Source organism: Perca flavescens, chromosome 17, assembly GCF_004354835.1.
Source record: "Perca flavescens isolate YP-PL-M2 chromosome 17, PFLA_1.0, whole genome shotgun sequence".
NCBI lineage: Eukaryota > Metazoa > Chordata > Actinopteri > Perciformes > Percidae > Perca > Perca flavescens.
This window is the reverse complement of record NC_041347.1, coordinates 608,708-622,937: the sequence shown is the minus strand read 5'-3', so window position 1 is coordinate 622,937 and position 14,230 is coordinate 608,708. Positions and strand designations below refer to the sequence as shown.

Genomic DNA, 14,230 nt, shown 5'->3' with positions numbered 1-14,230 from the left:
TGGTCTGCTTCAGCTGATGAAGGCACTTGAGGATTTGCAGTATGAGATAGCAGGAAAGTGCTAGTAATTATAAAAAAAACTTAAATTTCAACAGACCTGTCACATGTTTTTTTTAAGGGCGACAACAACACTGACACGTTAAGACTGAAACTACTGACAGACAGGGTTTTTGTGATATTCAACGACTTAAAATGCCTCAATTTTCACAATTTTCATGCTAAATTATTTCAAAAAACATTACTTGGGGATTATCATGTTTTGCCATTTAAAAGAGCAGTTGCACAGGATAGACTTTACAGGTGCCAGAACTCATTGGTTCCTGAATCTGTGCAACATTTTGGGGAAAAACACTTCTTGACCTTCTTGACAAGATTCAGATGGGAAGATCGATACCACTGGCACTGACCATATCTGTCTGTTCAATAAGAAGCTGGAGCCAACAGCCGGTTAGCTTAGCTTAGCACAAAGACCGGAAACAGAGGTAAACGGTCTCCTGGCTCCAGATTCATATTTAAAGGCAACAAAACAAGTTAGTGAAGTTCCCTTTGGAATGCCAAACTATTCCTTCTAAGTAGATTGTCTGGGTTGTCAGTAGGCCACGAGTCTTATTAATGGTTAAACTGTTTTAAGGCTAGCACCAGGCTGATAGATGTGTCACTGCGTTCTATGTGAATGAGTTCATGTTTTATTTACTTCATTAATGTCTAACAGGTCCCATGAATGTAGAAGGTGGCAGGGGCGGGGCTAGAAGGGACGGGGTGCCCCCCCTCCCCCCTGGTTGATTGATTGATTGATTTTATTTGACCTCTTAAATATAAAAAATATGAAACAGCACTCTGTGTCATACATTAAAAATACATAAATAGTCAGGGTTAACACAATAAAGCCCAAAGACTTACTTCCATTGTGGTCCCTATAAGGGCAGGGGGAGAGGACAAGTAGCAGCAGGTCACACATCAATCATTCATCATACATTAAACAAATTCATCCATATTATACAGACAAATTAACAATAAAAATAAACTATGATATGATAATGACTACAATTGGCACCTAAGCCATACTTTCAAACCCCGTTTAAAACTGCCTATGCGTCTGACTGTCTTAAGTGTACCAGGTAACCGGTTCCAAAGGGTAGTTCCAACATAAAGAAAAGACTGTTTGCCCAGATTAGTCTTAGCTCTGGGGTGTACAAAATCTGTTGAGCTACCCCTAGTGGAGTACCTGTGAACTTCATTTACTCTCTTAAAATAATTTCTAAAATATTTGGGAACATCTCCATGAACAATTTTATGTACCATACCCAGCTGCAGCTGAGACACTCGATCCTCAACTTTCAACCATCCCACCCTTTCAAAGTGGGAAGATTCCAGATGAGTTCTTATGGGAAGGTCTAAAATAAGCCTTATTAATTTGTTTTGAGACATCTGAAGCCTATATTTCAGGTTCCCTGTGACACCATTGTACCATGAGCCACACACATAATCAAATTGGTGTCCCCCAATCTATTAGGCTAGAGTTCTGTCTGTCAATTTTGATTTCAATTGGATCAGAGTGCTGTCACTTGGCTGCCAATCGTTCCCATGATCGATTCATGTTTCCATGATGACCTCAATGAAAATGATCTAAAATTCTGATACCATGGAACCAGTACTGGGATTGTTTTTGAAATAAGTAGCTGACTGAGTTGTTCTATCCTATCCAATATTTACTATATTTCCAAGCAGATTTTCAATGTATTCTGATAAAATGCCCTCTGACTGATTATTGGTCTGTCACCCCTGTTCCATCAAACTTAAAATATCCTGGAATTGCCCCTGGAAGGTGGACGAACTGCTCTCTCACTAACCTTGGAGGCGTCCATAGCAAACAGATGTTTCTCTGTAGGTTTGTCTTTGCTGGCGTTGGCCCCGATGCTCTGCCCCACAACCAGCATGAAGTCCTGCTTGCAGCCTCCGAACGTCATCAGGCTCTTGTACGGGTGGGACGCCAGCGGCTTCTGAACACACAGATGCAGATATTTGTGTTATGACACAAGTATCACATGTGTGAGAAAGCGACAGCAAGTTTTACGTATCAGCATTTTGAATTGTAAGTGTCAACATCTTCTTATTTTAGTCCAACTAGTGCAACATGCATTCCAAAAATCATGTACTTGCATTATTTGAGCTATATTATAAATACAGTAGTGATTTCAGACCACAGATACCAAACAGAAATGTGTATTTCAAAGATCATAAAACTGGATGCATACTAGCTTCTTAAAGCTACAGTTGGTATCTTTTACTTTTAGCCATATTTGCTCAAACTTAACCCTACATTGTGTAATTTTTTGAGTTGATTCTTAGCAAAATCCCCTTGGTTCTTTCACATATATGTGCTCATTCATGTGTAATTACTTCCACCAACTAACCAAAGTATTCTCGTATGCGCAGAATCTGCCATTCGGAATCATTGAGAATAGGAGAGCAGTAGAGAGCAGTAGGCTAGTTGGAGCCGGTTAACTCCAGGATCTGTGCTAAGCTAGGCTAGCGGTGGGTGCGTCAGACAGAGTTACGACACGCACGGAGATGAGAAGGGGATGTATGGACTTATCTAACTCTGGGGGATACCGTGAATAAGACAAAGTCCCAATAAGTCAGCGTTTTCCTTTCCGAAGTGAAGCAATTACGGCACAGCGCCATCTCCTGGAATGTCAAGGCAGTTCAATATTTGTGGTTGTGTCACAATGAGAGTGGATTGAAATGCATTATTATGAAATTATTCACTTGTATTTAATTTCTATTAGTTTTTTTTAAACTGCCAATATAGTTGAAGGTGTTACTTTTTATTTAGTGTCAGTTTACTAAAATCATTTTCGTTTTCGTTTAACCCTATTCAACTACTTGTGTGACTCATAAGTACTTCATAAATACTTCTACCCTCAGTGACTTCTAATTAACATGAATCAAGTCAGGACAGATGCAGGAATGTACACCGGGATCGCTTACAACAGAGTTGTTTTCCAGAACGCCGATACCATCTTCATGCACTGCCAGCCAAACACGTGCACCCTGCTCTGGAGAGGGAGTGATGGACTACAAACAGAGAGAAACACATCAATTCCGAAATCACTTTTCATAATACTAATATACTGAGAGTAAATACAGACAGCATGCTACACAATCATATTACAATGTCACTGTTCTAGATCCTCACCGAACAGGAGACACATGAAGTGGATACACTGTATGTTTAATCAGATGACTATTTTTTAAATCTAGGCTGATGATAAGATAACTTTAATGTACAAGAGATAACACACACACACACACACACACACACACACACTTACCTCTGCTTCAAATAATTTGGCTCCAAAGAAAGGCCACTTCCTGGCAACAGTCAGGTAGATCCTGACACACTCGGGGGAACTTCGACCCCTGAGGGAGGCCCAGCGGGCAGAGAGGCGCAGCAGTAGTTGTCTGACGGGGAGGGTGAAAAACATTCAACATATTTATTTGATTGCCAGAATCTATTATGACAACAGTGTTCATTTTAAAATTTGGTTGTGCTGCATAACTTGACAGACTCCTATTGTTTAATTCTACAGCTTTTCGACCTCAATTGTATATTTAAAAAAAAATTCTACAGAGATCTAATAATCGGACTTGGATTAGTATGAATGATGCTGATTAGGGTTATGTATGTTCAGGATTATGGAAATGAAGGGGTTAACTGCCACAGCAACTTCCTGTGATGGAAACCTATACTTTATGACTGTGACAAACAGATTATACCATTATAACTGAGCTAACGTACTAAAAATCTGAAATATATAGCCAACTAAATAAATAGCTACACACACACACACACACACACACACACACACACGAAAGTAGGAAATGTGAGTAGACTGAATCGTAGCCAGTGTGTTCTGGTACCTGAGCTGCTCCTCAGACGCGGTCCTGCGGTAATGTTTTGGGTAAAATCTGTCCAGGACCTGTTTCAGGGTTTGGTTAGACTTGGTCTGGGCTGATCCAGGAGCTGAGAAGGGACGCTCAAAGTCCCCAAACTCCACCTGAACACAGACACATAAGTGTTAATACTGTATTGGCTTTTGGTCTGGTCTAGCAAATGTGGTTTTGGGAATAATATTATTCTGTTGAGTTTGTAGCTGATGTAAGTCTGGGTGTCCAGCCAAGGAATAGAATGTGGCCTGATTTAGAAGCATGTGTTCAGTTTTCTAAGAAGATGTCATACGGTGATTGAGTTAAGAGCCCACCCTCTCTGTGTATAAAACAAATGCATGACTGAGAACATGAATTATATGTCACTATTACAAACAATTTTTTTCATTGTAATTGTCAGACCTGGGCCAGCAGGGCAGCCATTTCCAGAGCCAGTTCCTTGTTGACCGGGAAGTGTCCCGCTACAATGGCCTCATTTGTCTGATAAGCCAGCAGCAACCTCTCCCTCTCTGACTCCCCCCTGACCTGGAGTGAGAAGTACAGCCTGCCGATGGGAAGGGAAAGAACAGACAGTAAAAGTGAAAAAAAGGAAAAAGAAGGCTAGAAGTTGGAAAATACAGACGTGAATGATAGATAGATGGTACAGTGTTGAACTTCCTTGGGTTGTCCGTGTTGTATTTCCAAAAACAGTAAAACCGTTTGGTCTCAGTCACAGTTGAGCTTAAGAAGATTAGCATTGATGCATTAGAGTAAATCAGTGATCTTCAACAGGGGGTCCTCACAGTCATTGCAGGTGGGCCGCCAAATTATTGTTTAATACATTTTTAAAGTCCCCCCAAAAAAAAAAAAAAAAAATTAAAATAGGCGGAAAATATAAATTAACATGAATCTAACATATTATTGGAAAAGATAAATCGGCCTTTTCATAAAAAAACAGCAACAATCTCAACAACATTGATGATAGTTTACTGGCCTATCAAAAGCATCAAACTTCATTCTTAATCGTCACATACACACAGTACAATGTAGTGAAATTCTATTACTGCCTTTAACCCATCCTAGGTATATTAGGAGCAGTGGACAGCTATACACACAACCATCCGTATACAGTATGGGTGACAATTTTTTGGGAGTCAATTTCACTGTTGGTAACGTGATAGGGACGGAATAGAGCATAGAAATCAACGGGAGCAGGTGGGAGCGGGACGGAGCCGGAGATTAAATTAAAAAATTACGCTGCAATGCGGTGAGTGCGCCCAAAGATTGCGAGGCATTCCGTTTTAGAGAAGAGAACCACTTACAACTCACAATACGTTTGTTGATTGGCTACTGCCAGCTGCAGAGTAGCCTATCAGAGCAAGACAAAGCAGCTGTCCTGTTCACAAGCCAATCAACCAGCGTCAGTGACTACGAGAAGGAAGCTGTTGCAATTGAAAGTGTCATCGAAGGACCCCTCAATCCATTTTCAGGAGCTGTGAGAAGATCTCCATTAGGAATTACGTAATGAAATGGCCTAGGCCTGCAAGTAACGCATGTATAGTGTAGCCTATATTTCCGAGGCAACCTCAGTGATTTGACCGCAATTAACCAAACATGTACATGGGGGCAGCAGAGTCTGATAACTTTAGACAACATAGGGAATGAAATTTGGGAGTCTTTCTCTCTGGATTTTGCAGGACAGGATTTTTTTTTTTTTTTTTCACGTGACCGGGATATGACGGGAGTATTTTCGTGGGCTCGGGATGGGATGGGAGCGACAATTGATTCCCGTGTCACCCTCAAGTATACAGTGAAGCTTAAGGATTAACTGTGCCTTCCACATGTATGTTTGACATTAAAACATGATGATATATAAATATGTAAATAGTTGCTTAGTATTGTAGGGCACCATAAATGGTTACACTACATGTTATGTTAGGCCTAGTTTAATATGCAACTCAACACAATATATGTAGTAGGGGGTCCCTGCTCGTCCCGCTTTCAGGTTAGGGGTCCTTGGCCTAAAAAACGTGAAAGACCCCTGGGAGGAATATAGTAAAAAATACATGCTGCTGTATTCCTGTAAAGTGACCCATTATCATAAACCTGTTGAACGTGGCGTCAGCATGTACGGATATTCATATTTTTGCCACCACAGGGCAGGTTGGGTCCTTCTCTACCTGTTCTTGTAGGTGAGGCGGACAGTCCTGGTGCTTTCAGACTTGCCCGTATGCTGCTCCTTAGAGGCTTGCTCCCATTTGGAGATAATGTCACAAATCTGCAGGCGATATGGAGACGACAGATTCACATTCAGTGTTAAGGGTTAAGTGTTAATATAACACTTCCTATGTTTAAAAAGTCGTCGTCACATGAATAAAAAGATGCACCTTGATGCCTCCTTGCAGGCAGTGTTCCAGCTCTCTTCCAGTAGGGTCATCAGTGTACAAGCTGAAACCAGATAGCCCTGTTTTCCTTATGCCGGTGTCCTGGTTGAGGCGACACTGGAACTCGTCCACTGTGGTCGAAGCATCGAAGCTCACCACCTATGGAAATGCAATGAAATGCAGAGGACAACGCTCAGATAGCAAAAAGTTTTAAAATTATTGTAAACATTAAAACCTTTTTCAACTTTGAATGGTTCCAAATGTTGAATGGTTTCCTGTATACACAGCACCTACTTGCAGAGACTATAGAGACACTTCTTAAACATATTGATAAATACATGCATGAGAGTAAGGAAGCATTTTTTTCTGCCATCTCATCCTCTAACAAGAAGCTGCTCTTTGTGGCTGTACTTTGGCACAGAGGTGCTTTAAGCTAAATGCTAATGTTGGCATGCTAACATGCTCAACGTGAAAATGCTGACATAATGTTTACCATGTAAGAGTGTAAGCATGATAACATTTGCTACTTAGCACCAAACACAAAGTGCAGCTGAGGCTGATGGGAATTTGATGAGGTTTGCAGGCCAAGGTATTGGATAAACAAAAGTTTTGCATGAGGCTGACCCTAGAAGAAAAGTTGAGAGATCAACAATATGATTACAATTCAACCCGAGGGGCAGAGGTGTCAAGTAACGAAGTACAAATACTTTACGTTACCTTACTTAAGTAGAAATTTGGGGTATCTCTACTTTACTGGAGTAATTATTTTACAGCATACTTTTTACTTCTACTCCTTACATTTTCACGCAATTATCTGTACTTTCTACTCCTTACATTTTAAAAATAGCCTCGTTACTCCTATTTTAGTTCGGCTTCTTTTCATTCCGGCTTGTCATAAATGCCTGCGCTTCTCTCCGATGCTCCGAAAATGGACATTAGAGGAAACTGAAACATCGCCGCACGGGACACTACACTCACACCGCACTACACTCGACAGCAGCTAACGTTAGCCTACCGTTAGCTAGCAGCTGGAGTAAACACGGTTAAAATGCTGACAGCTAAACGGTGTAAAAGTATGTCTGTATTTCACAGGAGAGGATTCTAACACCAGACTGTAGCTGCCGTTGTCTGAAAAACAACACAGACTCAGAGATGTGTCACCTTTTTCAGCCCTTCTGAGTTTACACGTATGATTTTAATATAACATTATTCACATTTTATGTTTTTTTGTGGAGGTGGGGTAGTGCACTAATGCCCCTGTGGGGCGGGCTAAGCTTTTGTCCTTAATGGCATTTTTTCCCCTTACATTACTTTTACTTTTATACTTTAAGTAGTTTTGAAACCAGTACTTTTACACTTTTACTTGAGTAAAAAGCTTGAGTTGATACTTCAACTTCTACAGAAGTCTTTTTAAACCCTAGTATCTATACTTTTACCTGAGTAATGAATGTGAATACTTTTGACACCTCTGCCTAGGGGCAATTCCAAATTTAACGGCAATCATGTAGCAATATTTTCTTTAGAAAATGTTATCACTTCCTGCAAGCATACACAGAGAGAGCCAGGGAGCAAGGCAGTGACAAAAACAAACACTTCAAGAGAAACCTTGATTCAGAGCGTGTGAGCATGTGCACAGACAGTTTAAAACAAAGTGACTTATTACAATGGACTGTTGTTTACTTGTAAACTGTATGTGACTTCAGGCTACGATGTAAGAACGTAGATTAAAACCATGAACTAGCTTTGAAAGCTTCACTGTTATTGTTATCATCTGTCTTCCTGTGTATTACTACCTGGTAGGTGTTATTGAGGAAGTGAACAGGGACGCTGAATGGCAGAGAGTGATGATAGGGATTCCTCAGCAGGATCGACAGTATCTCCATACGGGACGGCCTGGCATGCCTCTCGCCCTTCTGCTGGGTCCGCTCCATAGAGCGCTGGCAGTAGATGGCATACTTACCCACCTCAGTCCTGAGGATACAGTGTATATAAGTATAGTATATAAGTGGTACAGCAACTATATACTGTAATTGGAATTCACTCGATGTGTCTAAATGATCATGATTAATCCAATATACCTATGTCTATGCTGATATATGTTTGGAGAATGTTAATTTATGCTCTTATAGGGGCACTCCAGTGATCTACTCTTAGTATTGCACTTTGATAAGGTTGGGAGATTTACAGGAGACACATTTATAGGTCCCATATGTGCTCATTTTAAGGTTCATACTTGTATTTCGCGTTTCTACTGGAACTTGTTTACATAATTTAATGTTCAAAAATCACTTTATTTTTCTCATACTGTCTGTCTGAATATATCTGTATTCGCCCTCTGTCTGAAACAATCCGTTTCAGCCCCTGTCTCTTTAACGGTGTAGACACATATAGCCGACGGCCGACCGTTGACTGAAAACCCCGTCGATATGATCAGTCCCCGAAGTCCAAAAAACTGCCTCGGGACACATCAAAAAGACGAGAGGAGACGAGACGTAATACGCCTCCATAACAGCAGGCGGCGCTAATCTGTAATGTTGCCCAAGAAATGAAAACTGGCAGCTGATTGGACGAACGCGTCACATGGGTTTGTTTTCTCCGGAAATTCAGACCTGGACTGTCATGGCGGCCGTTCAGAATATGATCTCATATTCTACTAAAATAGTTCACTGAAACATGTTTCTGAAAACATTTTAAGCGAGAAATAGGCCGTGCAGTTGCTGAATCTGTCTTCATTTCAGATCAACAAAGGTCAATTTTCATCAGATTTTGAGAGTCTGTAGTCACCTCATTCCGCTCGTCATTTCCGGGTGAGTCCCGACGGCCCTGCCGCCGACCGAACATGTCAGGTCGGCCAAAATGAACGCCGACAGCCCCCCAGACGGACGACGGCACGGGACACATCGAACCGATTTGAGTCACTGACCTCGCCAGACTGTCCCATGGCCGATAATCGGCCTGATGTGTCCCGGCCCTAAGCCCCCCTCCCGAAAAAGACTAGTCTGCTCTGATTGGTCAGCGTTTCTGGGTCTTCTGCATTTGTGCTCTCGGAGTCTCTGCACCGTCATTGCAAATGGGGAATAACTGTAGCGGCACTTTCTACCTATATATAGTATAGTTGTGACATCACAACGTTACAGAAGTCCTGACGGCTCATTTAAAGGCAGTTTCTAAAGACAGGTTGTGTGCATTTCTCTGTGGATTGAGCATTTTGATACTTTACCGGTATTTATATAGCACCTCAACATGCTTTATAAACAACAAAGACAAGGAAATCTCTCTTTTGACAACATGGGACCTTTAAAAAAAAAAGAATGGTTGAATGGAAGCATAGAAGCAGAGATATCCAGACTATTAGTTGCCAGGATGGGTCAAGCTCCAAAAACACTGGATCCTACTTTTCACATAATGCAACTTACAGTTTTTTTCTATTGCTTAACGACAGTGGTCACAACTGAAGACACATTTGCAAAACTCTAACTACAGTCTGCACTACCGACAGCCACCTGAGCTGAGCAGTTCACATCACCTGCAAAACTCATTCCAAGCAACACAACTCTTCACACACGTCACAGAACAGGCTCAGTGCAGCCAAACACTATGAACAATCCTCACCGAGATAACACACACTGTCACTCAGAACACACTGAGAGGAAAAACACTAGCGTCAAACACCAATACAAACTTTCTCATCTTTACAGTTTGAATAATTTGAGTGACTTCACACTACTCAACAGTTTCTTTTACATAAGAAAAGATATAGATTTTACAATATACCAATTTTCATCTCTAAATACTAATGAATGTAGTGTTTCCAATTGCTTTCACCTCCATTACTTTCTGAAAAACAGTAAGAACACAGTTTTACTATAGTAAAGATTTTGTGTTTTTCTCCTCTTTTTTTTGATAGCTGTGTATGTAACCTCAAACATCTTACCTGGACATATTGGTATCTTTGCTCTTTTACTCGTTTACTGAGCTTTCTCTAAAACAAGACACCTGCTTAGGCTTTCAGCTAAAGTTGCAATCAGCAGTGTTTGATAGGCATGGGAAATCTATTCTGTTTTGAATGTGTGGTTAACAGTTTTGACAGCAGTGTGTTAGCATTTGAACAAAGTGCTGTAAATCCACAGTGTTGTGCACGTTGTGGTTAAAGTTATGAGATAAGTGTGTAGAGTTTTGAAAACTGTGTTCAAGCAATGAACACGAACTGCTGCTGTGCAGACTGTAGTTAGAGTTTTGCAGATGTGGCTTCAGTTGTGCGTTTAGCAATCGAAAAAAAAAAACTGGAATAGCATCTTTCGTTAGACCTTCCCTGCATGGTAAACACTGACATCGTTCAACCTCTACACCAAATCAGTTTTTTGGTTAAAAATAGCTATAACCCAAATCCAAGATAGGCAAATCCACTTCAGAGCCCCAGTTGACATTATACTTGTACTATACTACTATACTGTACTATATACTGTTTTCACAGGCTGAGTAGTCCTTGTGATGAGTAAACTGAATGTGTTTGTATGTGTATAATGGGTGGAGTACACCTTTATATGAGGCAATTCTAAGAACATTCTTACAATGTTCATTGCATCAGTACATAAAGAACTGTATTTCACAAGAACTGAGGTATATAAACCGAAACCAAGTTGATTTAACCGTCAGTACATTTCTGGAGGGAGGTAATGGAATGAGCAGCCAAATTGTATTCAAATACATGCAGCAACAAGCTGTGGCATGTGCTGCATTATGTTTCTGTGGTGCGCAGACAAAGTACAGCAGAGGCTACCACGGACGTTAGTACAGAAGGATTTGCTAAAGGGATTGTAAAAGGCTGGCACCATGATAATGCCATGTATTATCTAAGTATGGTATGTACAGTAAGACAACTTTGTCACTGCACAGAAGACATCATCTTAGAGATGACGACGATTACTTAAATCATTAGACAGTCAACAGAATATTAGTTGACAACTAATTTGATAATGGATTATTTTGGTTTTTTAGTTTGAGTCATTTTTCAAGACATTGTCTGGTTCCAGCCTCTCAAATGTGAGAGGAAATCTGCTCAGTGCAAATCTTTCAAAAACCAGGTTGAGGGAAACTACCTACCATTTTACCGAAAAAACGATGAATGATTAATGATAAAAATAATGAGCAGATGAATTACTACTGAAAATAGCCCTTAGTTGCAGCCCTAGTTAATATAAGTATAACATGTGGGTAATAACAGGGGGGTAAACCTTCAGGGCTCAGCCCAAACCGGTCCGGGGGCATGCTCCATTTATGACAGCTATATGCACTAGTTTCCAAGCCATTTGAGATACTAGAATGCCTAAAAATCTGTACATCATTTGTAAAAAACACATAATAGTTGCCAAGGAAAATAATCATCCTGTAGAGCCTTTTGAGAAAATATTTGAGGCTGGAGCTCCAGAAGCCGTTTTTATCATTTCTGTGGTGTTTCTAAATGATTATGTTTTCAACCGTTATGTTGTCGTCCCTTGTTAAATGTTGTGCCATTGATTCTTCGTGCTAATGTTCGGGCCCTGATGTTTTCCTCACCTGGAGTCTCCGTGTCTTTTGAGGTGAACCTGGAGCAGCCAGAGGAACGGGTGCTGGGGCAGAAACAGTCCGACACACAAGGCTAGAAACTGCCAACCCTGAAGAATGACATACAAACACACATTCTGTACAAACTGTCCCAAACAGGAGACAGAGAAGCAGTATAGAAAGCACTAGAAGCATCGGTGCAGCATGTGAGAGACAGACTGACAAACTGCAGCTTCTCCTTGTCGCATACTGTATTTGTTTGGAAGAATTTGCAACAACCGTGTCTGGTTTTGGACCTGAGTTGGTTCATGTACACTGTCACAGAGGAAACTGTGATATGACTCATTCTGTGTTTGCCCTGTAGCTGTCTGAGACATAATCATACTTTGGAATTTCATATCTGTTTTGAAACTAACAGGTAGTGCTGAACATTCATCTGTAATTTCTCCCTCTGCTGGCGTTACTGGTATTTTTGGTTATTGGATACGGAAGATCACAACTGCAGGAGAGCTTCTGGTCTTTAAAAGCAGGTGTATATTTCAAGGCCTTTTCAGGACTTGCTCTTTGCATATAAAAGCTCTTTTGGTAATCAAGCCAAAATAAGGGATACACGGCTCTTCAACAGTACAGTTTTGAACTTAAAGCTAGGATTATCCACATAGACTGAAAGGATTTTAAACTGATTATATCCATGTGTTTTTAAGCACTTAAAACAAATAAAAATCCATTTACTCAGTGAACCTTGATGATTCCAAACCTTTTTTTTCAGACACCCTGTTCTTTCAAATGTCAGTGTTTCCTGTAAATAACACATACTACTGCTGCCACTGTGTGGTGAGAATGCAAACCTGCAGTGGTCCTGGATGGCCATGTGGCTGCCTCCTGCGGGTCTGTTTAATGAGCTGGCAGAAGAACTCATTCTGGAGCTCTGGGTGGGCCAGACACACCTGCAAAGCACTCTGGGCCAGTGAGACATGGTAGTCGATGGCCGGAGCGTCAATGGCTACGTTGATGAAAAGCTGACAAGTCTGAGGAGAGATGATAGTTAAGCGTTTAAAAAGACAGACGCAGGGAAAGAGATCATTCTGTGATAAGGGATAAAAACGGCATATCGATGCTGTGTGTGTGTGTGTGTGTGTGTGTGTGTGTTTGTGTGTGTGTGTCTACCTTAAAGAGTTTAACGGCCTCTGTCTGCAGAGCTTGTGAAGGCAGGGTGGTGAGAGGAGACAAGAGAGCTTCCTTACTGAAACACAACATGGGATGTCTCCAGATCTGAGAGTCTGGAAGACAGAGAGACACACTGCTAGCTAAAGGCAGTAATAAGCAGATCATCTAATTTAGGGCTATTTATTAGGGGGACATAATCCTCAATTTAGTATCAGGACAACAAGCAAGACAAAACATGCTTTAATTGTTTACACAGATTACAGTGAATAATACCCCCTAATGAAGAGAGTTTTATTATTTATTTTTCTTCAAAATAAATTTCATTCAGAATGGTCTACCCTCTATCAGGTGGTTACTTTTGCAGATCATGGTGTGATGTTATATTAGGTATGAAACCGTTTTGTTTTTCATTAAACTGCTCCTATTATGCTCATTTTCAGGTTCATAATTATATTTATAGGTTATATCAGAATAGGTTTACGTGGTTTAATAAAAAAAAACACCATATTTTTGTTGTACTGCACATTGCTGCAGCTCCTCTTTTCACCCGGTTACATCTTTGTTGGGAGTTGCACATGCTCAGTACCTAGGTAAGGACTACTAGCCAGTCAGAAGCAGAGTATGAGGGCGTTCCACGCTAGCCACTAGGCGGACTACAATAGAGCTGTTTGGAGCAGTTTGTGAACAGTGTTTTCTGTTGGAGATAGTAAGTCCCTTTGGGGGGGACTTTTTCACTTTGTTAACCTAGAACGTGCACAAAAAAGATATATAACATAATAAAAGGAAAGGGGAAAAGTCAAAAAGCATAATATGTTTTTAAGTAAAAAAGTGAAAGCAGCTATTAGTAAATCACAATCAAATACAGGACGAAAAAGAAAATCATTTGTAGGAGATTCTTACTTGGATCTCCATCCAGTTGGAAGAGTTTTCCCACCAGTTGTTCAAACTCAGTGCCGACTATACCCACGGTGGTGCCCGCTGCCACAGACAGATGGTACAGCCACGAGTCCTATAGAATTACACACATTAACATCAGTGATACCAGAGGCACATCAAATAAACACAAGAAATGTTCACATTCTGTTCATACTGAGAATACAATTAGGCCTTATGATCAGTTATTAGTTGAAACTTAAAACACAGTGAATTCCCGCTGAAAGCATTTACATTTTCTGTGCTAAACCAACAATGTCTGAGAGAAGCATT

The 14,230-nt window shown here is 40.7% G+C and overlaps 1 protein-coding gene across 1 annotated transcript in view; it reads right to left on the bottom strand.

Moving 5' to 3' along the window:
* plekhh2 (pleckstrin homology domain containing, family H (with MyTH4 domain) member 2) overlaps window positions 1–14,230 on the bottom strand; it is a 57,032-nt gene that overhangs the window by 1,141 nt on the left and 41,661 nt on the right. The window contains exons 19-30 of the mRNA XM_028604127.1: window positions 13,925–14,033; window positions 13,025–13,137; window positions 12,706–12,885; window positions 11,870–11,967; window positions 8,107–8,284; window positions 6,317–6,472; window positions 6,110–6,207; window positions 4,353–4,494; window positions 3,924–4,060; window positions 3,335–3,464; window positions 2,991–3,077; window positions 1,850–1,999 (exon numbers count right to left, since the gene is read on the bottom strand). Of these exons, the coding sequence (XP_028459928.1) occupies window positions 1,850–1,999; window positions 2,991–3,077; window positions 3,335–3,464; window positions 3,924–4,060; window positions 4,353–4,494; window positions 6,110–6,207; window positions 6,317–6,472; window positions 8,107–8,284; window positions 11,870–11,967; window positions 12,706–12,885; window positions 13,025–13,137; window positions 13,925–14,033 (1,578 nt within the window). The remainder of the gene's footprint in view (window positions 1–1,849; window positions 2,000–2,990; window positions 3,078–3,334; window positions 3,465–3,923; window positions 4,061–4,352; window positions 4,495–6,109; window positions 6,208–6,316; window positions 6,473–8,106; window positions 8,285–11,869; window positions 11,968–12,705; window positions 12,886–13,024; window positions 13,138–13,924; window positions 14,034–14,230) is intronic.